At 43.6% G+C, this 24,179-nt stretch overlaps 1 protein-coding gene across 1 annotated transcript in view; it reads right to left on the reverse strand.

Annotated features, from left to right (window-relative positions):
- Positions 1–2,095: 2,095 nt before the first annotated feature.
- Positions 2,096–24,179, reverse strand: part of AOAH (acyloxyacyl hydrolase) — a 72,739-nt gene continuing 50,655 nt past the window's right edge. The window contains exons 15-22 of the mRNA XM_082754802.1: positions 23,045–23,081; positions 21,998–22,072; positions 16,497–16,669; positions 13,490–13,548; positions 13,344–13,403; positions 11,247–11,343; positions 7,935–8,011; positions 2,096–2,451 (exon numbers count right to left, since the gene is read on the reverse strand). Coding sequence (XP_082610928.1) covers positions 2,323–2,451; positions 7,935–8,011; positions 11,247–11,343; positions 13,344–13,403; positions 13,490–13,548; positions 16,497–16,669; positions 21,998–22,072; positions 23,045–23,081 — 707 coding nt within the window. The 3' untranslated portion in view covers positions 2,096–2,322. The remainder of the gene's footprint in view (positions 2,452–7,934; positions 8,012–11,246; positions 11,344–13,343; positions 13,404–13,489; positions 13,549–16,496; positions 16,670–21,997; positions 22,073–23,044; positions 23,082–24,179) is intronic.

Consider the following 24,179-nt stretch of genomic DNA (forward strand, 5'->3'; position numbering starts at 1 on the left):
CCTGCAGCCAATGGCAAACCCATTTTGTGAAGTCCCTCAAAGACCATATCAAGCATGGAGTAATTACACTGCTAGGGCAAGTCTAAGAGCTTTGGGGATTTCAGGCCTCTCTCGCCTTTTTATAAATTTAGAACATCCTCTTAGTCTTCTTTTTTTCCATTATGCACAATTTCAAGATGCCTACTAATAAGAAATTCTACAAATGAATATGCTTTGCTCTGGGCAATGAAGCTTATTTTAACTGAGGAAATTTGAGTCTTACTAGCTTTTAAAACTCTTAATTGGCATTATCAAAGCCTAAACTCAATTGGGATGCAGTAATGGCTTGAAAATTTGGCGTCTAAATGCAGTGTTCTCTTCCCTCCTTTGATTGCCACGTTTCTGTGTTTTGGTATAAAGGAAATTATCCAGTATGAGTCTGGAGGTATTGTCCTTGCTGTAAATTGTAAAACAATGTGGATGCACTTGCTTTTTGTCCTGCTTTTGCTTTTAATGACAGTAAGAAACCTGACTTGGAAAGCGTATATTGAATGCTGTGCTATTTGGCAGAGATTTTTGTACAGCAAGCAGGTATGTTTCCTCTTCTAGAACTAAAGGGAATAATAGAATCATATCACGAGTCGGAAGGGACCCATAAGGATCATTGAGTCCAACTCCTGGCACCGCACAGGTCTACCCAAAATTTTAGACCATGAGACTAAGTGCACAGTACAAATGCTTCTAAAATTCTGACTGGCTTGGTGCAGTGACTACTTCTCTGGGGAGCCTGTCCCATGTGTGACCAATAGCAGAGGCATGTCTGAAGATGACTGAGTTGAAACTGTTTCTTGGGAGACAATGGCTATTTTGGCAACATCTGAATGCCTTGAATGAAGTGGGACATGATAGTAAGTATCATTCAATTAAAGAATGCATTCCCTCTTGGTTTCCTAAAGATGAGTATTTCCCCAAACGTTAGTGGTTGTCCCACAAGAATTTAATCTTAGTAAAAGATGCTGCACTGACTGCACTTTAAAAAGAAATACAAAAAAATAGAGTATCTAGGATTTGCTTCAAAACAGTATTTGCAAGTACTCCTCTGCCTCTTCAAACTACAGAGCAGATGTGGCTCCTGCAGATGTGGTCAGTGTGCTTGGGCCCGCGCACAGCCAGGCCGTCTGTCTGTCCTGCAGCCTCAGAGCTGGGTCACAGCCGATGCAGCCATATACACAGGCACGTTCAGAACAAAAGAAATAGACAGAGTATAACTGAGCCCTGGCTAATTTTGATGGCTTTAGTCATGCTGTGTTAACACTTCCTATTTACCATATTTTTCCATGTGTAATTAGTACTATTTTATGCTGTCTCATCCCTTTATCACCAGTAGGGCTACTAGTACAGCTGTATCTAATTTTGTTTGGGTATTCTGTGGTGGTGTTTTTTTATTTTTTGTTGTGTTCTTGTTTGCCTTTTTCTAGAAGTATTGGGTGAGCTGGTGAAATAAATACTTTTAATTCTCAACCTTTAATACTACGTGTAAAGTAGAGCAGGTAAGAGCTGCCCATTACCTTCAGCGATTCCTTAGGTCATACCTGCAAAATGGTGGGACTTATTGTGCATGTTGCATTTATTATGAAGCTAAAGAGTAGGGATGTGTTAAAGCTTTAAAAAGCAAGCTGTGTTAAATACTTGAAGGGTGGTCAAGTTACGAGCTTGTTAATGGTGGGAAAGGGAACCTGTGCTCAGTCAAGCTGAACTACTGCTGCCAGGCAAATCTAACATCTAGTGTCTTGTTATTCCTCGCACGTTTTAATAAGCAAATAGCAGCAATATAGCAAATAACATATTGACAGTTGAGGTAATTACATGTATACAACTCATAGCAACAAGATTAGGTTGGGTTCCCCCTCCCACCCCTTTTGGGATCAAATTAACTGTTGAAAGGTACAAATGGAAAGCCCAAAAATACGGTTCTGCAGGGAAAACAATGAGGTAGGGCTGCGGGGTTGCTGTACGTGGAAACAATCGCATTATGCATTTGCAAACCAGTACAATGAATGGTCTAGCTGGCAGGTATCCTTTGATTTTATTTTATTTTTGTAGCTCCAAAGAAAAAGCTCAGTCTACTTGTACAGGTGGGTGACTTTGCAGTTAAGATACAGCACTGAAAAGAATGCTGCTATGCTAACTTCAGCACTACCGTCTCTTTGTACTGCTATTTTGAATAACAACAAAAAAAAATAAGAGTGGCTCTTGTGCCCTCTGTTTTCTTTTGTTTTGGTCTCTAATCATGGAATGTACCAGGAAGCACCCCTGTAAACCGTGGCTCTGGCAGTTTGGGAGTCAGTGTCCACCTTGATCTTTGAATATAGCTTCAATCTGGTCATTGAATGGATTCTCCTTTCCAAGCACTTGAGGCCATTCATGTAGTGCCTTCTGCCAGGTAATGCTTGTTCCCAGGGCTGCAGCAATCTGTGAACAGCACATATGAGAAATTATCAATTTCTCGTGCCTGTATAATTCAGTGGCTTTATACCAGTCCCCATTAGAAGGCAGACTCCCCTCCATAAACATGTGATGGAGCGTAACCTCTAGCTAAAGAAAATACTCTATTCCAGCTGCTTGAAGAGGTGAAAATCCATTTGAACAGTAAAATAAGGTGAGGATTACATATCTGCACTTTCCTGACCAGTGCAAAAACTGGATTTATCAACAAGAGCTCATTTCTGGTAAAATGGTCAGGGGGGGGATTCCAAAAAGGTGTGTTTTTTGTTGTTGTGTTTTTTTTTGTTTGTTTTTTTGTTTTGTTTTGTTTTTGTTTTTAAGATCAAATGTGAAGCCTAACATTGAATAACCCTTTTTAAGTTACTTATCATAGAAGGAAAACGTGACCGTATGTGTAGCTCGCAAGCATAAAGTTCTACTCTCTGTTACAGTTGTGTTTTGTCTTTGCAAAAGAGTTGTAAATTATTTTTTATCAATTACAGGAAAATAAAGATATACAAGCAGACAATCAGGTCTAATGAGAGTCTTCAACTATTTCCTGATGCCTACAGTGCATGGTCAACAAACTTCTTCTGTTCAAAAGCCATAGGGTCTCACTTTTTTCCTCTGGAGCATTATGAAAGTATTTCAAAAGCACTGCTTAGATATAAGGTATAAATCTCTTGCTAGTCCAAAGGAATTCATGCTCTTGAATTCCTCTGATACTTCTAATAACTATTCTCTTTGCTATCCTGTAAGGAAACCTCAGGTGCTAGGAAAAAGAGGCCCAATTATATCCAGGTTCAAAACTAACCACCTCTGATTCTCTATGTCCACACCGGCTGCTGGCTGTCTTCAGAGCCTTTTCTCATGAGACCTGAAGAAAATTGTAAAATAGCTTTTCTCCTCGCTATCAGAACTGCTCTAGCCTTCACAGAGTGTTTGCCCTGGAAGTTATGCACTAAAGAGAAATTGTATGTACTATTTTGCCAGGGTGAAAATCATCAAGGGTAAGAGAAAGGGAAAGAGAATAGCCTGATTCTCCTTTAACCAAATTTTCACACCCTTCTAACACATTTTTGTTTCAACTTCTGACCTACGGTTATATTTTGCCTATACAGTAACTTTACTTTCAAGTCTAAAACTCATGCTAACATTGATTATAATTACAAGGCTCAAATAGAGCTAACAAAGCCTTCGTACGAAGGCCCAAGATGGATTTATGGAATCAAACTATTTGAACCCTGTTTCAGAGTTTCAGAAAGAGACTGGAACCTTTGGGGAAATTTTATGTGCTTTTTTATGCTGTGCATTTGAAAAAAAGCTGTAATGATGGGCCAGGAGAAGAAAACTTTATTCAGAGCTAATGTACAGAGAGCCACATTTGCAGGGTGGAAGCTCTTGGACTCTTGTCATTTGCAGCCTTGTTAAGCTATCAGACATTAGGCAGGGGAGAGGGATAGGGGAGATTTTGTAACGTGGCATTTTTTTTCTTGGTACAAATTCCTAACTTGACCAAACAAGCTTCTGGGCCGCTCAGTGGCTGCCAGGCGGTTGAGACCTGTGTCAGAGTGGTCCTTTTAGGCATGGGAGTCTCCAAACCTCCCTCACAAGTCCCTAAGTCTTCCTTATGTTTTTAGCAGGATGACTTTTTTCTTTTTTTTTTTTTTTTTTTTAACAAAACCAAACCCACTATCTTTGCATGTTGTACCCCCCTGAAAGAGTGAAAGAGTATCACAGGAGGTAAACTCTACAGTGTTCACGCTGCTGTTGATTACAATTTAAGATGTGCTTGGAATGCCCTAAATAACATAGGTCCTGCTCAGACACCTGCTCACATGGTGCTGATAATTTGCAGTGGATGAGAAGTGAGGCACAGAGAAAGGTTCATGACTCACGGAATCTTTTCTTTAGGTCCTTTTTAAATTCCAAACAGCTTGTGTTTTTGCACCAGTTAAATTTATTTTTATTTTTTGCATTTTTTAATTTTAATCTTAATTAAAAATTGTTCGGGATTTTATTTATTTGTTAAAGGAAATATTGCCTATTTCTTATAGAGTCCTGGATGACTGTGACTTTGAGGTGGCTGTGTTATTTTAGCAGCTTTTGGTTGTTTTTTCCTTCTGTACCAAAATGGGGATGGGAATGTTTCTCAGCAAAGAGTAAATACACAACTAATCTGATGTGTTTTGTTTCATTTTTTTTTTTTCTCTTTCCTGGTTATAATGTGCTTTCCTAAGACTTAAAAAAGGAAAAAGGGAGAATCTAATCACACTCAAGCTGTGCTTTCCTGCAAGTACATAATCATTAAGAATCTTCCAAGCATCCCTGTTTCCAGTTTGTGATGCTCAGGGCTTTTGCGCTCTCAATGGTAACTTCATAAAAGCAAGAAATGAAGCCATTTGCACAGGATCCTCTTGAAATACATGGTCGTGTCATACAAACAAAGCAATCAGCTGTTCCAGAGAGAAGCAATGTCCTTGAAGCCATCTGGCACTCAGGATGGTTTGCAGTGAGATTTGTAGGAAGGAAAAGCTGCTGAAAGCTCCTGGGCTCCCCCTTTAGTCAAGGGGAAGAAATTTCTTCCAAGGACAGTCAAGCAGAACTTGGGGGAGCACTGTCTCAGAGATGACTTTAGAGGGATGTTGGGAGGACTCAGGCATCATGCTTTTAGGAGTTAAAAGCAAATGGTGCGACTTTCATCCACTTACAGCTTGATCTGGGTGTTTTAGTTTTTAAACTTAAGAGAAATACAGATACGCCAAGAATGAGTAATCTCCAGTTTTGCAGCTTAACAAAAACACGCAGGAAAATGCTCTTCTTCCTGTAGGAATGTCCCCTAATGAAATATAGGCCTGGGCTGGGCTAAACACGAGTGCTTAGTGTTTATTCCTTCCTTCAAGGGTTCTTAGATCAAAATACTCTCTGTGAACACTATGGAGACTTTTTTTTTTTTTTTTCCTAAGTGTTCCAGCCTAGCCTTTTTGATGCATGAAAAAACAGAATAGGTCTGATGGGACAAATGGATGGTTGCCACCTTGCGTTTTTTCCTCATCCTTCTCTTTGCAGTGATTTATCCATGGCTGTCTGTTAGGAAGGTTCAATTCCCTTCCACTCTACTGCATAATTGGAGTGATGGTCTGTTGGATATATGTGCTGACGCCTGTTTACAAAAGTGGATTATTTCTTCAATTAATGAGATGCCAGATGAATGGCAGGTGAAATCCAGGGCAGATATCAGACTTCTCCTGCCAAGTAGTGCATAGTAACAAAGGGGGAGCATGGTGTTTCTCCAGCTCACCTTGGCACAGAGTGGCACTGTGCTTCTCATACCCCATGCTCAGTTTTTCTGCATCTGAAGGCAAGAGCTAAAATGTGTATATTTTCCTTAGGGTGCTGCTCAGTTCAAATATTCATGACTGTTTCACTAATGCTTTGAGATCTTTGAGAAAAGTGCTGTAAAAAAGATTGAGTTAGAACTTATCAGTCATATTTATTTGTTGGGCTATGTGTGACAAGTGGGGAATAGCAGCAAAGATGGAAGTAAAAGATCCCCTTCACTTGACAAGCATCAGCTCTTGTGCTAGGCAGCACTAGATGGTATTAAAGCTGTATCTGGCCAGAGGCATTCATGTTGGTATAACGTAAAACTTTAAATAAAACTTGCATGGGGAGTGAGTGAGTTGTTTATCATCTCTCTCAAGCGTACTCTTAAATATCACGCTGTGCTCACACTTCCCCTTCCTTGTCCCAAGAGCCACTCTTTCTCAGTCCCAACAGCACTGTGTTGATAACAGACTTCCCTATAATACCAGGAAAAGAAAAATGGATTTAAAGCAGTGGATGTTTGGATAAGGCTAATTAATAATTCCTAGAAGGGCAATAACTCACTTGAAGTGAGGCATATCTACAGCTGGCACCTTAACTGTATGGGAAAATGTACCTATAAAAGTATTAACGTCATCTGAACAGCAGGAGGGGGAGATGGTAACGACTGCAGGATGCCAGGCCCAGGGGGAGTGAAATACAGCAGCATGTGGCCAGGGCCTGCAGCCTGCTGCGCCAGGAGCTGCGCCCGTCTTGGTAGCTGCTCTTCCATGCCCTTCCGCAGCTTTCTTTTGGCTTAGGAAGGGTCCCTTGCAGCAGCTGGTGGGGTGCAGGGCATATATGCAAGAGCCTGGAGGGGAAGCTGTGGCCCAGTGAGCTCGGCTCCCTCAGTGGCTGGTTACTGGTGGCTATGGGAAGCCTCAGGCGAGCCTCAGGGTATTGGGGTAAGGCATAAAAATAGCACAAAGATCTTCCCTGTTCTGCTCCAGCCTCCTTCTGTGTATTTTCCCCAGGTGGCAGAAGTGGGAATGGGGTTTGTTTCATCACAGCTTTCACTCCTGTTTCATTTGCCAAGTTTTCTCTAATTGCTTCCTTTTAAAAGGCCTGCACCAAAAATATCCAGACACACTTCCCCCATGTCCTCAGGCTCTAAGCCCATGCTTTCCCACAGCTTCCTCATGGTCCTGCTTGGTAGCCAAGCAGGCATTATTTCTGCTATGAAGGGGCCCCTCTGTGACCAGGAAATTATTCTGACATGGCAAAGGTGAGGCAGCCAGCATGGATGTAAAAGACAGCAATGAAAGCACTTATGCTTTGGATGTCCCTACGCCTTTCCCCACGGGCTGAAGAGGCAGTCAACAGAGAATATGTGTGGGGTTGGCTCCCATCATTAAATCGCCTCAGAAATTCAGTCTGTGCTTTTGGGCACAGGGGTTGGCCCATTGTGGCACTGTTTTCTGGGCAGTCATACAGTTTTACTTAGGACCATACCAGGAAGATGGGCCACTCTTTTGTTTCCACTTTAATATTTCAAATATGAATTTATTTTCAACTGTGTACATACCTGAAACCTGAAGCTAGCCTATAGAAAATGCATTGCGTTGCTTGTAGCTGATTGCATGACGTGCTCTCCCAAAGCATTGTGCAGGTTCAGAAAAAAGTACTCTGAAAGTGAGCATGGTGGGAACAGGGCAAACATTGCACAAGGTCATCAAAGTGAGGAGTTACAGCCGAGCAGCTGTTTCTCCTTCCCTTTCATTCATTTCTGACTACAAACTTTCTCCTGCCACCCATCCCTGGAGGCCAAGGAATCAGGAGAGAAGTGCTTCATCATGCGGCTGCAGCGAATAAAGCAGTTTATAGGTATGGCTTCAAAACAAAAGCTCTGTTCCAGGCTAGGATGAGGAGCATCCGTGGCCTTGGAGGCTGAGGATGTGGGATGTAGGGGCATGGACGTGGGCAGGATCTTCACCATGGTCATATTTATGGGTAGGGACAGGGTCAGGGTCTCTCTCCTGAAAAGAACCTCTCCTCTTCCCCGCTGCAGGACACGTGGGCACTGCAGGCAGTGTGAGCAGCCAACCCAACACAGGCGCTGGCATCCCTCCTGCTCTGCAACCCCTCACCTCGGGTCTGGATTTTACCTGGCTGGGGTGGAAGCCATCAACCGGCTCGATCAGCTGCCAGGGCTCGCCGCCCATCTTGCGCCACTCCTCAGCCGCTGCCAAGCACACAAGCAGAGAGGTTACGGCACCGCACTCCTCCTCCCAATGCCCCCGCTACTTTTAAGCTCACAACGGCTCTGCATGAAGATTATGATAATTTATATGAAGTTGTCAGAGCCAATACTGCATGCAATCCCTCTCTCCTTGGGCAGTATTTAAGCTTTTATTGTTTTTTTAGTGTTTTATTTTTTTTTTTAAATCTGCAATATTTATGCAAGGAAGTGCTTTGAACATAAATGCTTGTAAAAGAATTCGCTTTCCCTCCTAAGACTGATGCTGTAGTGAGTAAAGCTATAAATTATTTAATACTGATTTAATACTTTTGTATTTCCCATTTGAGTTGCAGCTTCAGCGGAGCAAAAAAAATATATGTGCGTACATATATATATATGATGAAAAGCTAAATAAAACAGTGATTTTTAGAGAAATAGAGGGTAACACAATGTTTGCCGGGGCTGATGTCTGCAGGAATAAGATGTCATTTTCAGTTACTTTTCTTCTGAGTGATCTTTTTCAACTCCAACAGAATAACCTTTTGAATTACATAAGCATGACATTCAATGCAAATGCTGCTCTACTGTAAGCCCTGTAAGCCCCAGAGCCATTAGAGAAGTAAAAAGCTTGCTTTCTTCAAAAGGGCTGTAGAGCGATCAAATGCGGGCCTGGTGGATATAGCATTAACAGACTGTAAACTTTATATCTTTTTTTTTATAATGACAGATTAAGAATTCTTAATAGTGTTATGCAGGCAGCCCATCATGAGAAAAATGTTCTCATTTCAAGTGCTACAGTTCTGATCTGGGACCAGCTCTGCTGGCTTGACTCTGGCTGTTGTGTCAAGAAGCGATGTCTGGGCGATCATTCTGACTTTGATTTCACAGATTGGTGGTGTTCCCGCTTTAACTATAGAAATGTACTTGTGATGCTGTATTCAACAGCAAAATAACTTCTTTCAAGGCACAGGGCTTGAAGGTCTGCTTCAAAATTGCATGATACTGGACGTGAAAACATTTTCATCCTATTTTACACCAGGGAGTACACGCGCTCACAACATACACACGGTGTGAACTAGCCCCTAACCCCTTGTATGATGTTATACACTGTGTATGAGGCTGTGTGCTGTAAAACACACTCAGTAGACGCTACTGTTCCAGTCCAGAAATAGCAAGTAAGTGAGGTTTCTATCAACAAAGGTCAATTTATTCCATTATACTTGACCTCCAAAAATCCTAGAGCAATTCTGGGACAAATAGGCACTGAGTAGAGCTGGAGATTGCCTTAGAAGTGCCCATTGCCTAGGCTGGACTACAATAGAGCTTACTCACATCCCCACAAGAAAAAGCAACCCACACCCTGTATTTATTGCGCCCCTTTATAGAAACACTAAGCACTTGAGCCAAAGGCAGCATCTGAGCTTGCCTGTCCATCTAAACCTAGAATAAATGCTGGTATACCCAGTTTTCATTCCAAGGAGATTAGCAGCTGCTATGTACACATGCACAGGCCCGCCTGGAGTCAGTGTCCTCATGACAGCATGCAACCACCGCTAAATATTTGATGCCTGGAGAGTCTAGGGGAGGATCTGCGCTTGCTTCAGAAAGAGACCAGGAAAGTAGGTCAGCAGCCTCAGCTCGCTTCTGAGCGCGCTCACGAACAGCTTTACTGAGGGGAAGCTCACATGGTTGGCACCAGGGCTGCAGGAAACTTCGCAAAGTGTCTGTCAGAGCCGATGTTTGTATGTGCATGTGTGATTTTGTTTACCTCATTTATTTAACGCGATGTAATCAAGAACAGCAAATTATATTAAGATGTTTCTTTTCGTGAAAGCAAATAAATTACCTGAAGTTAGCAATTGAACTTATTAAAGTAATTTGCCTACCCAGCAGGTAGTTTGTTCCAAACCCTAATGACTTGTTAAATATTAAGTAGCTGATACAAAACCCACAAAGAGACTTGGACATCCTGAAACTCTGTGCTATGATAGCTAACTTGCAGTGAGGTCTGTGTCTCCAAGCTAAGGTAGAAAAACTCCCTCTCCCATCCTCTTCTTTACCTCTTCCCCTGTGTGGTCTGCATGAGACCCAGACCCAGCTTCATGAACTGTGTTGTACAGAATAAAACAATTTTGTGAGTTTTGATGTGATTTGGCTGCAGCTGAAAATTTCACAATAATCTTCGGTGCCTCGGCAGCTTCATGCTTCCAAGGACACCCAGACACTGATGGGGAGAGGTGTCAGAGATGTACACTTTGAAGTACTGCCAGGCTGCTTCTGTCCCTTCATGGCTCCAGATTTAGCTGTCTACATTCTGGGATTTAAATTATCATTAAAAAAATAAAAAATAAAAGAACATACGGTCCCCAGGCAAATTTTTTTTCAAGCAGGACCTCTCTTTGTGAATACCAATATAAGGAAATGCAGATCATTTTTTATTATTGTTATGTATTCTTTACAGAATCTAAAAATTAATGGTATTCAGGAGGCCCCTAGGGTGGCTGGGGCTGGAGCTTCTGCCCCATGCGCTAAGGGGTTTGCTCTGGGGAAGAGGTGGCTTCAGGGAGCAGCTGCCTGTGGCCCCCAGTGCCCACAGGAAGGTGACAAGGGGACAGGGCCAGGCTCTTCACAGCAGTACAAGGTGTGTGTGTGGGGGGGGGCAAGAGGCAATGTTGAAACACAGGAGGTTCAGGCTGGATGTAGGAAAAAAGCTGTTTTCCTGCTTTTCCATCACTGTCTACCTGCTTGAATACATTGCCCACCTCAGTCCCTCACCCCATGCTGATCCTTTGCTTAAAATGGAGGACCAAGCATACATATTCTTTTTTTGTTTTGTTTTGTTTTGTTTTGTTTTTGTTTTTGTTTTTTTCTTCCCTTAAAATGTCAGTTACAGAAGGAAGTGAGTTAGGTAATGCACTTATCTAATGTCACTTAAGATCACATAAGGATGAGTTTTGTAAGGTCCTCGAGTCAATGCTGCAGAGGTATTCTGGTGCTTGAGGAAGCACAGGAAGGAAGCCAGTTCTTATTGGGAGAGATGCTTTTGAAAACACTGAGCTAAGGGAGGGCAGCTGTGTTACTCAGGGAGGAAAACTGGCCAAGAAAAATTTGTCTTCTGGAGGCAGTGCCACCAGGGTCACCCAGGCTGCCTTGGTACAGAGCTAACATGTACAGAGGGCATTAACAGCCCAGCACGGGACTGAAAGCTGCCTGAGAGAAGGAGAGAAAAGCAACTTACTTTGTCTCAGTGGAAAATCCATGTAGAAAACATCGAAGTTGGCAAATTTCTCAGATCTCGCTATTTCTTTCAGGACATCGGAAAGTTGTAAGGCTCTCTGAAAAAATCAAGCAATTTGATGTCAATTCATTGCTACTCATGCTGCTTTGAGTGGGCTTTGGTTTTGTCTCTGATGTGCAGGCAGGAATTTGAAAGCTAATATACCCCTGTAACTGGGGGAAAGGAGAATCAGAGTTCTTTATCATGACACAGACATGCACCAGATATCCTCTGCCTTTGGGCTACCCAGCTTGCGATGCCATGTGCCATTGCAGATTTGTACCGAGACCTCATCTGAGATAATACGATGAACACAGCATCCAGTTATTTTACCACACACCCCACCTAGCAGCAGCTCTAGTCCTGTATAATCATTCAGGCTCTCTCATTTTCAGAGGCCTCTTGACAAGTAGCAGCCCCGTCATTTCCAATCCTCTTAAAGAAAACAGAAACTTTCTGCAGAGGATAAATGTTCCTCCTTTCCCATTATCCTTCCTGCTGCTGCGTTGTGGGTACTGGCACTCAGCTAGCCAGACCACATTCTGCTCTTACTTTCAGTGGAGTAAATTAGCTCCGTCAGCCACAGATGTAACTGATATATACAGTGTAATTTCTACAGCCTAACAGAGATCAGGATCTCCTAAATATTTAACAAGTGCAGTTTGGATGATAACATAGACAATTATTTTCAGACAGGAAGCCAGGAGGAAGATTAATTCATGCCCTGCAGACACAGAAATTGTACATGGACAGCAGTTACATGTGCTGTATGTCCTGTGGTGTAGGTAACATATAAGCTGCAGTTCTGTAAAGATTTGGGAATCTTCTTAATAAGTCAAGAGGGATGGGGCATAAAATGAAACCTGTATGTAAACCTTGGTGAAATTAAGGCCATATTTTCTGTTTACTGAATGCATACATTAGTATGACAATGCACAGAGATGGCACCTTTGACTATGTCTGCTTACTGGTTCTTTTACATGGCTGCAGGGGGAGGGTTAAAAATCAGGGAATAAGTGCCTGCTATGATGTGCCACCAGGTTTTTAGTGTCAGCTTTAAAGGACACCTGTGTCTGGCTGCTCCCACTCCTGCCTGCAGCCCGGGTGCTCCTTGGCCGTGCCACCTGGTGATTAAGGCCACAGCGATGTGCCTGAGGGAGATCAGCACAAAGCCCTGACAGAGACGGGGCCAGGATCTTGCTCTCAGGGGCTGCTCCAGCTGCCGGCAAAATCTGTGCCATTGGCACTCCGTGCTAGCAACTACCTTCTCCATAAGCAGTGTCTTCCTTACCAGGCACATTTTCTCCTCAAAGAGCAGGACCCTGAATGTTTTTTGTCTGAGGGAGATCACATCCCCCAGGAATGAATTTGGACAGCTGAGGGATCACCACAGGAGCTCATTTGCAAAGCCTGCAGCTTAACTGTGCTGCTCTGAGTGCCTGCGAGGTGTTTCAAAGGGTGGGCATGGAAGTTTCCACAGCTTTGGAAGAAAAAAAAAAAAAGAACTGATGTCTTTCATTTGGGCTATCAGGCTTAGGCCAAGAAACCATTAATCATATAAAAGACAAAAGCAAAAATTATATCACTGCATAGATTCAATTTAAACTTTATCTTGACGTGGAATTGTTGCATGTTTCTTTTGTCATCTTACATCTAAACTATCCCTTTTGTTGCCTTACATCTAGACCATGAGTTTTCATCTGTTCTGGTGATTGTGAAAGGATTTGGGGGGTCCTGTGCTCCTCAGTGAAGACACTTTGATGTACAACACAAGACACCTTGTATTTAGGAAGAATTTCTACATGGAGGGGGCGGTCAGGCATTGGAAGGGCCTGCCCTGCCAAGTGGTGAGGTCTCCATCCCTGAAGGTATTTAAGAGTTGTGTGGGTACAGCACGAGGGCATGGCTGAGTGAAGGGACTCGGCAGGTCAGGCTTGTGGTTGGACTTGATGATCTTGAAGGTCTTTTCCAACCTAGATGATCCTATCATTCTATAAAATGTACGGGGGCAAGAGGGTGGACTTATGTGACCACTGCAGAGTTGGTATTCCTCCTTACCTCTGAGGTCAGGTTCCTGAGGGTCTTGTTGGGAGTCAGCCAGCCATTGCAGGGGCTCACCTAGGTGGGCAGAGGAGACAGCACATTATCAGTGGGCAGGTGGAGAGCAGAGGAGACCAGAGGGATGCTCCTAAGGCAGCCCTTACCTTGAGGCAGTTGAGGAAAGAGTAAAGCTGGCTGTAGGTGATGTCTCTGTTCAGCTGCCCTGCGAAACACAGAGAGGGAAGCTTTGCATGGCCAATGGCCAAAGGCACCACCATCACTTTTCTTAGTGGCTCCACGTGTCCCTCCCCATGCATCAGAGCCCCAGGTGAGGAGAGGCACCCTACCACGACCATGCATGTGGGTCTGGGAGGTGCTGGTATGCCATCCCTTTGCACATCTCTCACTCTCCAAAAAAAACACAGGCATTGCACAGCCAAAAGAAAGGCTGAAGGTGAGTGTGTGTACCTTGAGCTTTGCATCTGTCTCAGAGAGGACAGCCTTACAAGGGAGAAACAATTTTGCTGTCACTGAGGGATGTGGATGCATTTCTGTGGGTGAGCAAACTCAAGCACCAAGTTTTTGTAGCTACAAATAGGATGAGTAGAGGGAGAATTCAATCCTTCCTGGAAAGGCCATATCTGGACAACGCAATTATTCTGCTGAACGTGCTGCTTGCTGATGCTTCCCACCCCTCAGGGAGCAATGTGTTTGTGGGCAGCAACCTTTCTTTCTGCTCTCCCTTGTCCTGGTGTAAAGGAGGAGTAAGGCACTACCTGAAATCCAAACCAAGGGGCTCCAGCTCTTGTGTGCTCTGGGTGTTTTCTTTCCATCCTCACGGCTCAGTCCCCTTGACACCCAGCTGACATTCCCTGAAATTCACTGCTGCACAGTAACCTTGCTTGCTAAGAAAAATACCCATTTTATCAATCCTTTTGCTTCTTTGGTGACTACAGCCAGGATGGAGATTAAATGGACACTCAGTTAGTTCTCTGAGTTTGTGGCACACTGAGCATCCCATCAGACTTCTTTATTTTTGCAGGGCTGAAACGTGTAGTTTTTGTCATTGCTGTTTCAGGAACTGCAGAGTATGACATCACCCAAATTAAACAGGCTCCTCAGGCTGCTTTGTAGGATCTCCACTGTACAGGTGCAACTCCTGCCTATCTTACCCTGCAGCAGTATCCATTCCTCACAGAAATGATTAGGGATCTCAAAGATCAAGGGTTGGTGGGAATGTCCCAAAACCACATGGCCCCAAAGGGTCAGGCTCTGAGATGGGCTGTGGGGAGGAGTGGGGAGCAAAGGGCTGCAGCAGCTGATGGGTTTGGCTGACGTGAGCCCAGGTGGGTATTTTGGCTGAAACCCAGAGCAATGTCTCGTGGTGCTTGACTGGCTGCCTAGCAGGGAAACCTCCTCACAACCCATCAGAGGATCTGCCAGAAGTGATATCTTGCTGCAGAATGCTGCTTAGGATTAATTGGTTCCCTCCAAGGCAAATGAAGCCCTCTGAAAAATTGCCAACTGGTCCTATAGCTAACCGCTCCCGGTTTGGCTTGTGCCAAAAATGCTACGTGTTATCTCTGATAATTAGATATCCAGTAGAGGAACTGCCCCTGTGATAAACATGCACTCAAGCAAAGAAGTGTATTTATGTGACTGAAAAATAATTATCACAGGTTCACTCTGTGCCAGAAGGGATGGGAGCTTTCTTTTTTTTTTTTTTTTCTTTTTTTCTTTTCTGTTTTCACTTGATAATAATATGGTGCTTATTAGAGAAAATGTGATGATCAATCAAGAAAACAACAGAAATGGATACCTCAGACTTCCTAAGAGGCATGTACTTTAGAGGGATAAAATAACATGTAGAATATTAAGAAGAATCTATGGGGCCATTGGCAATGATTAACCTTGGGAAACCAGGCACAGTGCTTCTTCAAAGCTCTAATACCCTGTGGTTGCCAAATCCATCTGCAGATGTAATCTACCATTTTAATGATGTACATTAGCTTTTCTTTCTCTCTCCATTTACTGATGAGGACTAATATGGCAACAACTTCCCACTTACTCAGATGCACTGGAGATTCATTTACCCAGAGACAAAAGGAACATGTTTTTGGTCTAAAACTTGACAGCAGAATGGCCTCGCTGTTTTCTTATGTCTCCACTTAAATGGAGAAGGTTGAACATACTTGCTTGTATAAAAGCAGGTTTTGGTAGCAGGATGAAATATTTCACATTCTTTCTTTATTGACTTTGGGGTGGTAGGAATTTGTAGAGAAGGGGTTCTGGAACATCCCCAAACCTGCCACCCCATAAACATCCCAGTTCTCCATGGATATGTGCCCACACTGACCCCAGAGGCACAGACACCAGCCTAACCACAGTGCAGGATGTGTTAATGCAACTCCACCAAGATGATGTTCCTCTTTGCTGTTTGACATAGCATGAGCAAATGGCCAGTCAATGGTCAGACATGCAGCTTCTCTGCATGTGCCCTCAGTATGCTCTGAGGAGACAGACTCCCAAAGTTAGCCTCCAAATCCCTGCAAACACTGCCTCAAGGAACCTTATGGCAACTGCCCTCTGAGAGAAAGACCCAAGATGTGTCTATACATGGCGTGACGTTTCAGTTGTCACACCTGTGTGCAGCGTAGGAGGTGCCAGACACCCAGAGCTTGTGGAAAAATTATTCCTTTAGCATCTACTCAGTCTTTTGCAACTCCCTGGATTAATTCTGTCCCAGTCCACACCCAAGACACCCATCAGTCAGTGAGTGGAGCTGTTCACCAGATGTCAAGCTCTACCTGTAACAAGACCCAGGATGAAGCATGTTCAGGCTGCCCACAATTTGGGTCCAAGGCTGAAGCAGAACATCTTGTCTTGCGCATCCACAGCATGTGTTGAGCCTGGTTTGGAGCTGATTGGGTCTGGCTGGTGGGGGCAGGGGGCATGGGCACCATAGGGATCTGCCCTCTAGGTGCTCTATTCTGCACTGGGGATGACTCTCTTACTTCTACTGCACAGCCAATATCAGCTCATATTTTCCAGATCTCCTCTACTCTGTCAGGTTTGCTTGAAATATGTCAACAGATCCATAAATTATTCAGGGACAGAAGGAAACATGAGCAGGCAGATAGCTGAGAGAACCCTGCAACATCTCATATTTACCTAGAGGATGGTATCTGTCATGCAGATTATCCCAGAGGAAGCGTCCATCCACCAAGCCTGTTAAAATCACGTGGCTGCCGTTCGGAAGCCGTGAGTCCAGGTAACGCAGAGCTTGCATGACATTGGAGAGCATTTCTTTGGGGGTCGTCATGTGAGCCAGGGTGTCATGGTTCCTGCAGAAGGAGAGGACACAAACAGGTCATTGTGTCAGGTAATACAGTGCCACCAAACAGGCACCTGAAATTAAAGTGTTTTCTTGTCTTCTGTTCTTACATGTTAGGTTAGCTTAATGAAACCTTATAGAAGTGATGCTGATGTGCTTTAATCCCTTGTTCTTATTGCCAAAACAAAAAGTGATGCAGAAATCTCCCTCAGTGTAACAAACAAAAGCCTTCTCCCTGTTAAAAACACAGGCAGACATGCAACCCTTCATGCAACCCATTTTTGTGGAGTGACCTCCATGTAGGAGAAAAGCCTTAGCTCTCTTCCCAGTTTCATGGTAGAGTAATCCCATTGTTTGGAATGAGTTAGTCTTTATTTACACTGCCAAGCGGTGAATCGGAGCTATGAAGCAAACTATGACTATATTGGTTTCTCATGGTGCTGAGATCCATGTAGAACCACTAGAGAGCCTCACTCTTTGCAGCCGTTGCAGACCATCTCAAGCCACTTGCTACAAATCCAGAAAATTGCCAGTTTCTAGTCATTAAAAGCACATGCTCTTTTTGCTGACTGCAACGATACCGACCACAGCATACTTGTCAAACTCCAGTCTGGGACTGGTCTGATGTCTATGCAAAGTTTCAGCAGGAAAAGGAATCCCCAGACTACTGCACCTGGTGGTTTTATTTTAGCCTCTGTGATTCAACCAGGGGGAACCAGTGCTGTTCTGCACACATGGCTTCAGGGTGAGGGGTGCCCCAGAACAGATGCAAGGATGGCTTCCCCCACTACTTGCTGTGTGTACCTCACATTCAGCATCCTGTTCAATTATGCCAGGTAGGAATATCTAAGGTAGCTTTGCCTCCCACATCTTGTACACCTCCTACCACCATGCTGCAAGAGAGCAGTGAGAGGTCCAAATGAATGTAGGAGACTGGAGGGAGAAGGAGGAGGTATTGAAGCTAAAATAGTCCTCAGAAATGCCCACTAGGATGCAGGAGCTGTGACAGTGTCCCATATGGACTAAATGCCCATATTTTATAGCTTGCCAGTGGGCCTGAACCTCTCCAAGCCAGACTCTCACACTCTGGTTTGTCCTTCCCTTGCACATAGATGTAAATGCTGAAGGACAATAAAATCTTGAAGTTGAAATAAATTTCAGCTTGTGTAAGAAAAACAAACAAACTCCCCCAGGCTACCTAGAGAACCCTGATCTAGTTATATTATTGAAACAACCACTTTATTATATAAAGGGCACATGTGTACTCTCCCCTTAGAGCTATTGCCATGTGTCTGCAAAGGGTGATGAAGAAGAGGGTGAAAGCATTCCCAGTGAGGTAAACCTGTCCTAGCAGGAGCCAAGGGCTGGGGAAATGAGGCTGGTCCTGCTGTGGTGGTGAGACTCAGCTTGACCAAGGTTTTCAGAGACAAAGGGCTTTATCTGGAAGCCTTCATCCTAAGAGCATGCTCAAGTCTTCCATGTGGTACAGGAGGATGGAGACCTTTCCCTAGAGAAGTCCTTTGAGCTCCATGCCCCCAACCTATGGCTTTCCCATGGGTAAGAGAAAGGCGAACTCCATGTGGGGATGACTGAGATGTTGGGAAATCAAGCGGGATTGCTTGTTGGTGAATGCCCTCCAAAAGCTGGAGCCTTCACAAGCTTTGCTGTTTTGTCTTGAGGACTAGACATCTAGAAATGGTTGTCCTCTGGGGTAACCGAGTTCCCTGTGGGAGAACTGCATTCCTCTAATTAGGATTTGGGGTTCTTTAGCTGCTGTATTTTGCATGCAATATAATAATTAGACATGTTCCCTGGGCCTAGAAACTTATCTTGATGCAGAATGTGCTTCTACAGCATTTGAGAATTTCTGGTCAGGGAGAACTGAAAAACAGCATTAAGATTCAAGCTCATGCTTGTCACAGACAGCCACCTGAGCAAGGTACTTTTGAGATAAGACTGTGGTTTTGCCCTTAAATTACTTCATTTTTGCCTACAGGTGTTGTGGCACTCAATTTCAAAATACTGCTCTAATGTAAGGCAGCTACGGCAAGCAAACACATCAGCGGGAGATGAAATTAATATGACATTCATAGCTCCACAACCTCTTGTCATCCTCTACTGAAGTCACACAGGTGTTCCCATGCATTTCTTCACATTTCCTCTCTGTGCCAGGCTTTGAAATTAAAACCAGCCAAGAAGCAAGCTGTCTTGTAGGCACATGCATTTTGGCTTGTGCAATAAGGGAGGCAGCACCAGGGATGGCTTCTGCACACCTGGGACCTCTGTAAGCTGATGTTTGCCACCACTCTTCGTGTCAGCACATAAGCAAACAGCCATCAATGGTAGGGTACTTGGCTGCACAGAGACCTTCTCCAGCACCTGGCACCACCACATCCTGCAGGGCAGGTCTGGTCTCACACCACCAATCCAAATAAATCCTCCCCAGACCATGTTTCATCCTCAGTGCTGCTTTCTAATCACATCTCTAACACTCCCAGTGTTTGGGCCACTGGCATACGGGGCCACCAGGTGCACGTGTGGTTTTCATTGAGAGCTCACGTGCCCATATGCATGCATGCACATATGCACATACATACACATACACAACTGCAAAGCTGGGAAAGAGAGGCTGGAGACGCAGTGCCTTACCCCAAATGCAACTAACACACAGTAACTGCACAGCATCTGGGGCTGCTGGCGTTATTTTCTTGTTGCTTTTTTTTGTTGTTGTTCCAGGTCCATGTGTCCCACATGGTGTCCCACATTTACACCTCAGTGGGCTGAGAGATACCGTTGCCATCTGTCTTTATTTTTCTAACCCCTCTGTTTGGACTCCACAGTGTGGAGACTACTGGGAACATACAACGCATGCTGCCAATTTCATTATCTTTTTCCTCTACGAGCATCCATGTAACACATCACCCTGCTCTTCACATGGGATGAAATACTGGCATTTTATCAATTCTTTGGCTAAAAGCTGTGCTCAGCACATTGCTCTCTGAAGGCAAAACACAGGATATGACCAGAAGGGCTCTATTACTGCCCTTTAAAGCTGTCCTTGAAAAGATTTTTATTTGTCTAGCTTTAGGTTTAAAGTCAGGTTCATCGGATGCTCCACATCCTCTGTAACCTCTGTGGGTATTATCAGAGCCAGACAATGACTGGATCCTCAAAAATCCCTCTCTGCTACCCACCCCACTCAATGAAAACAGTGTGTTTCTATAGGAGCTGCAGCACCTTTCCTTGCTGGAGTCACAGGGATCACCACAGCCACAGCTTCTTTTGATGATATGGGTGTTGTGGAGAAAAACAGACAGCAAAGAGAATTGGAGCAGACAAGAGTGTCTCTGCCAGGTAATAGGCACTGGGATAAAACAACAAGCGGCATTTTGAGTAATACTGTTTTGAAACACACAAATGGATGATGCAAGGCCAAAATGGTTTAAATTTTGTGGAGAGATTCTCTTTTTCTTTAGGCAAGAATAGAAAGCAGGGTTAGACGCAGGGGAAGCGAAAGGATTAACCTGCAGCATGAGGAGTTAATCAGAGGGAAGAGCAGTGACTTTAGCAAAACAGCAGAGTCGAAATACATGCTCAACAGAGCCTGGCCCACGCCTGTAAGAAGACACTTCTGAAGTCTTGTGGCAGGGTTTATCACCTTGGAGGTGGTTGTAGCAATACTCCAGAAGCTTCTGGATAACCAGATGCCCAGGACAACCATGCTAGCAGGCAGCAGGAGGCCTGGAGGGATGGCTGTGACTGCTTTTCCCACTCGGCTCAACAATAAACTTGCTGATAAGCAAAGTTTTAGGCAACTGAAAATGTTTTTTTTTAGAGGCAAAGCCTGAGAGCCTTAATAATAGCTCCAACTTAATTACACAACTTGCAGGTGAGACTTTAAAAGCTCTGAAAGGAGATTTAGCTGCATTGGCATCATTTAATAAAATGTTTTGAGTGTTTTGAAAGTGTCCATGTTAATCAGATTTATTAATTTGTCTGTCCAGGTTTTGGCTGGGATAGAGTCAATTGTCTTCCCAGTAGCTGCTATGGTGCTGTGTTCTGGATTTAGGATAAGAACAACAACACATCCATCTTTTAGCTGCTGCAGAGACAAGCGCTTGTACAGAGACAAGGCTTTCAGCTCCTGGTGCTACCGTGCCAGTGAGGAGACTGGGGGTGCGCCAGAAGCTGGGAGGGGATGCAGCCAGGACTGCTGGCACACACTGACCACAGGAATGTCCCATACCCTATGGGCTCATGCTCAGCAATAAAACTAGGGTGGCTGCCACTCAGAGAATGGCTGGGCATTGGTCAGCAGGTGGTGAGCAATTGCATTGTGCATCACTTGTTTTAATATGTATATATTTATTCATTTTTCTTTATATTTTTTTTTCTTCCTTATTAAATGGTCCTTATCTAATCCCAGGAATTCTTGCACTTTTCAATTTTATCCCCCATCCCACTTTATGGTGTTGGAGCAAGCAAACGACTGTGTGGTGTTTCGCTGTCTGCAGGGTTAAACCACATCACTGGCTAAAAAGGCAATCTGAAGCTCCATCAAGGTGAAAATAATGTTAGGCCGACAAAGTGTCCATTCGGACCACTTGCAAAACCAAAGCTGGAGCGTGGGTGCACTGTGCATTGGCCTGGTTGAAAGGTGGCTTGTGTGTGAACTTCCTGGGCTGTGGATTTCTCACTATGGGAGGAAGAGAAGCATCAAAATGGTGACCTCTGTGTGCCCCTGAGAGCGTTGTTAACAGGTAGTGCCAGAACTGTTAGTTTGGAAAGCTTCAGTTCATTCTCCTGCTGAGCTTGTGATAGGAGTAAAGCCAGAAAGACAAAAAACTTTATGAGAGCACAATGAAGGCTGCAGGCAGTGTGCTCAGAGGCAGGGTGAAATTAAACCTCAACAGAGGACCACACTGTGGTTCTTCAGAAAAGGTAGGCCTGTAACGCTACCTTGTCTGATGGGAGATGATACACTGAATAAAATGGATATACATGCTCATAATGCTCTATTTTTTTCCTCCTGTTGCTTTCATTTCATCTACTTTGCAAGAAATATTAAGCTTCAAACATGCCTTTGGTCATTTTATCACTGTGAAAGAAAGACGGACAAGCTCTGAATAAGGACAGGTAGGTGGCAACAACAGATACAGGTAAGGATATAACCAGTATTTTTAGCAGAAAAATAAGAATGAAGCAAAGATCAGCAGCAAAGAAAAGTGCCATTAAGGGTAGGCTTTGAGCAATGAGACAGAAATGTCCAAAAAGCCAGGAGTACTCTAAAGAAGCCAAATTTATGACCATATAAATGTTAGTACTGATTAGACCTTACCCGTTGCAGACGTCATTCCCAATTGTAGCATAGATAACTATGGCTGGATTGTCCAACAGCTGGTTTCTGGCCAAGCTGAAAGATAAATCAGCAGCATATTAATGGGCAAATATATTCTCAATGTCTGAATCACACACTATGTGCATTGGAAGTAGCTTGATCAATTTTGGCCAATGCTCAGATGACTATGGTTCTAGGCTATTTTTTTTTCCTATAATTTTGTATTTTAATCCATATTCTTACATATTATTTTTTTCCCTTGTCCCTCTTACCCCCTCATGGACTTGTCTTTTTCACTGTTTTTCTTGCTGGATTTCTAGCTTTGCAGTATTCAGAAGCCAAATCAAGCAGCTCCATTTCAGGGCAAAGCCATAAATCAAGTTGGGAGGTTTTTAGTTAGAGTTGGGAGAAGAAGACTATGTGGGGCTGACAACTAAGTTTATGTGTAGGATTGGGCTCAAGATCAAATCAGGATGTGGCTTGCAGTTCAGAAAGGAAGGATTCATTAATACTTTCTCTGCAGCAGAGAACTATAAATCTCTTAGGATGTGAACTACATCAGCATGGAGAAGGCTAAGTTAAATGCAACCATCCCACGGCTGACCCAAATTATTCTGAAAAGGAGAGCTGCTGCCTCTCCCTATCTGGTAGCTACTCAATCATACCCATATGGAGACAACACAGCAGGCCTGGCCGTGTCTATCCACATTGCTGGGGAGTCAGGGAGACCCCCCCAAAAAAAACAAATTTAAAGAAAGACTTAGCCTCTTCCCTAAAATCACTGGAAATACTACATTGTCTTAGGGTCAAGGCCCTGGGGATGGTGAGACCCACATCCAAAAACAGCTTTTCTTCTGTTGATGAATGTTGATATCAGAGAAGAGACCGACAGTACTTAGGGCAGAATGGCCAAGTGAAGCTCTGCTTCTTGAGACACTTCTGGATAACACATTCATTACAGGGCTCTGCTTCTTCCATTTGAGGGTGTAGGACCCCAGACACAGTTCTGTACCTGCAGTCAGTCTTCAAATCCCATCAAACACTCACCTTTTCATTAAATTGAGGAGATTTCTTGAAGAACCACCTGATCACATGCAGTGGGAATAAGAGGAATAGTACAACACTGTTACAGTGACAAACAAAATGAAAAGCAAAACCCAATTTCATTGCACATTTCTAAGAATGTAGGAGTATTTTATTTTATTTTATTTTATTTTATTTTATTTTATTTTATTTTATTTTATTTTATTTTATTTTATTTTATTTTATTTATTTTATTTTATTTTATTTTATTAAATAAAAATTGAGCAACAGGTAATCTCTAACTTTTTTGGGTGCCAGCATTAGGAAGTGAAGCCAAATCCAGTGACCTGCTACCTGTCACATGAGTTTCACGTATCAGACTGTAGAAAAGCAAATACTTTTACGTGCTGGGTTGTTTGGATCTGGCTTTTAATCCAGATCTGGCAGCTTCTTCCCATCTGTTGAACACAGTAGTCTCTTGTAAACCAGCCAACCTAACTTGTCAACAGTCAATCTACTTTTAACTTTCCCTATAAATTGCAAAAGGAACTGTTCTCACTCCTCTAACAGAGTAAGTGTCTCACAACTATGTCACGTTGGGAGAGATTCAAGCCCTAAACATAGGCACCAAGTGCCATTTTTGACATCTCAAAGTATCCAGGACACCTGCAGCAGGGTTGGCAGATACAACACAGGATGCCTTAGAGATTGTGCACTTCTGGAGAGACAGCTGGAGGTGGGAAAGATACTGTAATGCAACTTAAATGGCACTACACACCAACATTGGGGTGTCTATTGCTCTTGCCACCAGTGGCAGACTTACAAAAAATAGTATTTGGCCAGCTGCAGCCCTCCGGATTATTTACATTTAAATAGAAATTCACCCAAATGGTTGGATGCAAATCTCTCCTCCTCCAGGAAAAGAACTAGCTAAACCTAAGCATCTGTGAATATCGATCGTGTTTCATTTATGTCTTGAATCAGAAAAGCATTTCTTAATCAGAAAAGCTTTTATGCGTAAAATTTACTAGTGGCACTTCGAAGGCTGTGCATACACATCCCAGCAATACACAGCATGCAAATCAAACTCCATCACCTGCAGTGCAGGAGTGACAGCAAAGAAGCAGCCAGAAAAGAAATAATGCTTTGTTCAAGATTA

The sequence above is a fragment of the Aythya marila genome (assembly GCF_965140915.1).
Source record: "Aythya marila genome assembly, chromosome: 2".
NCBI lineage: Eukaryota > Metazoa > Chordata > Aves > Anseriformes > Anatidae > Aythya > Aythya marila.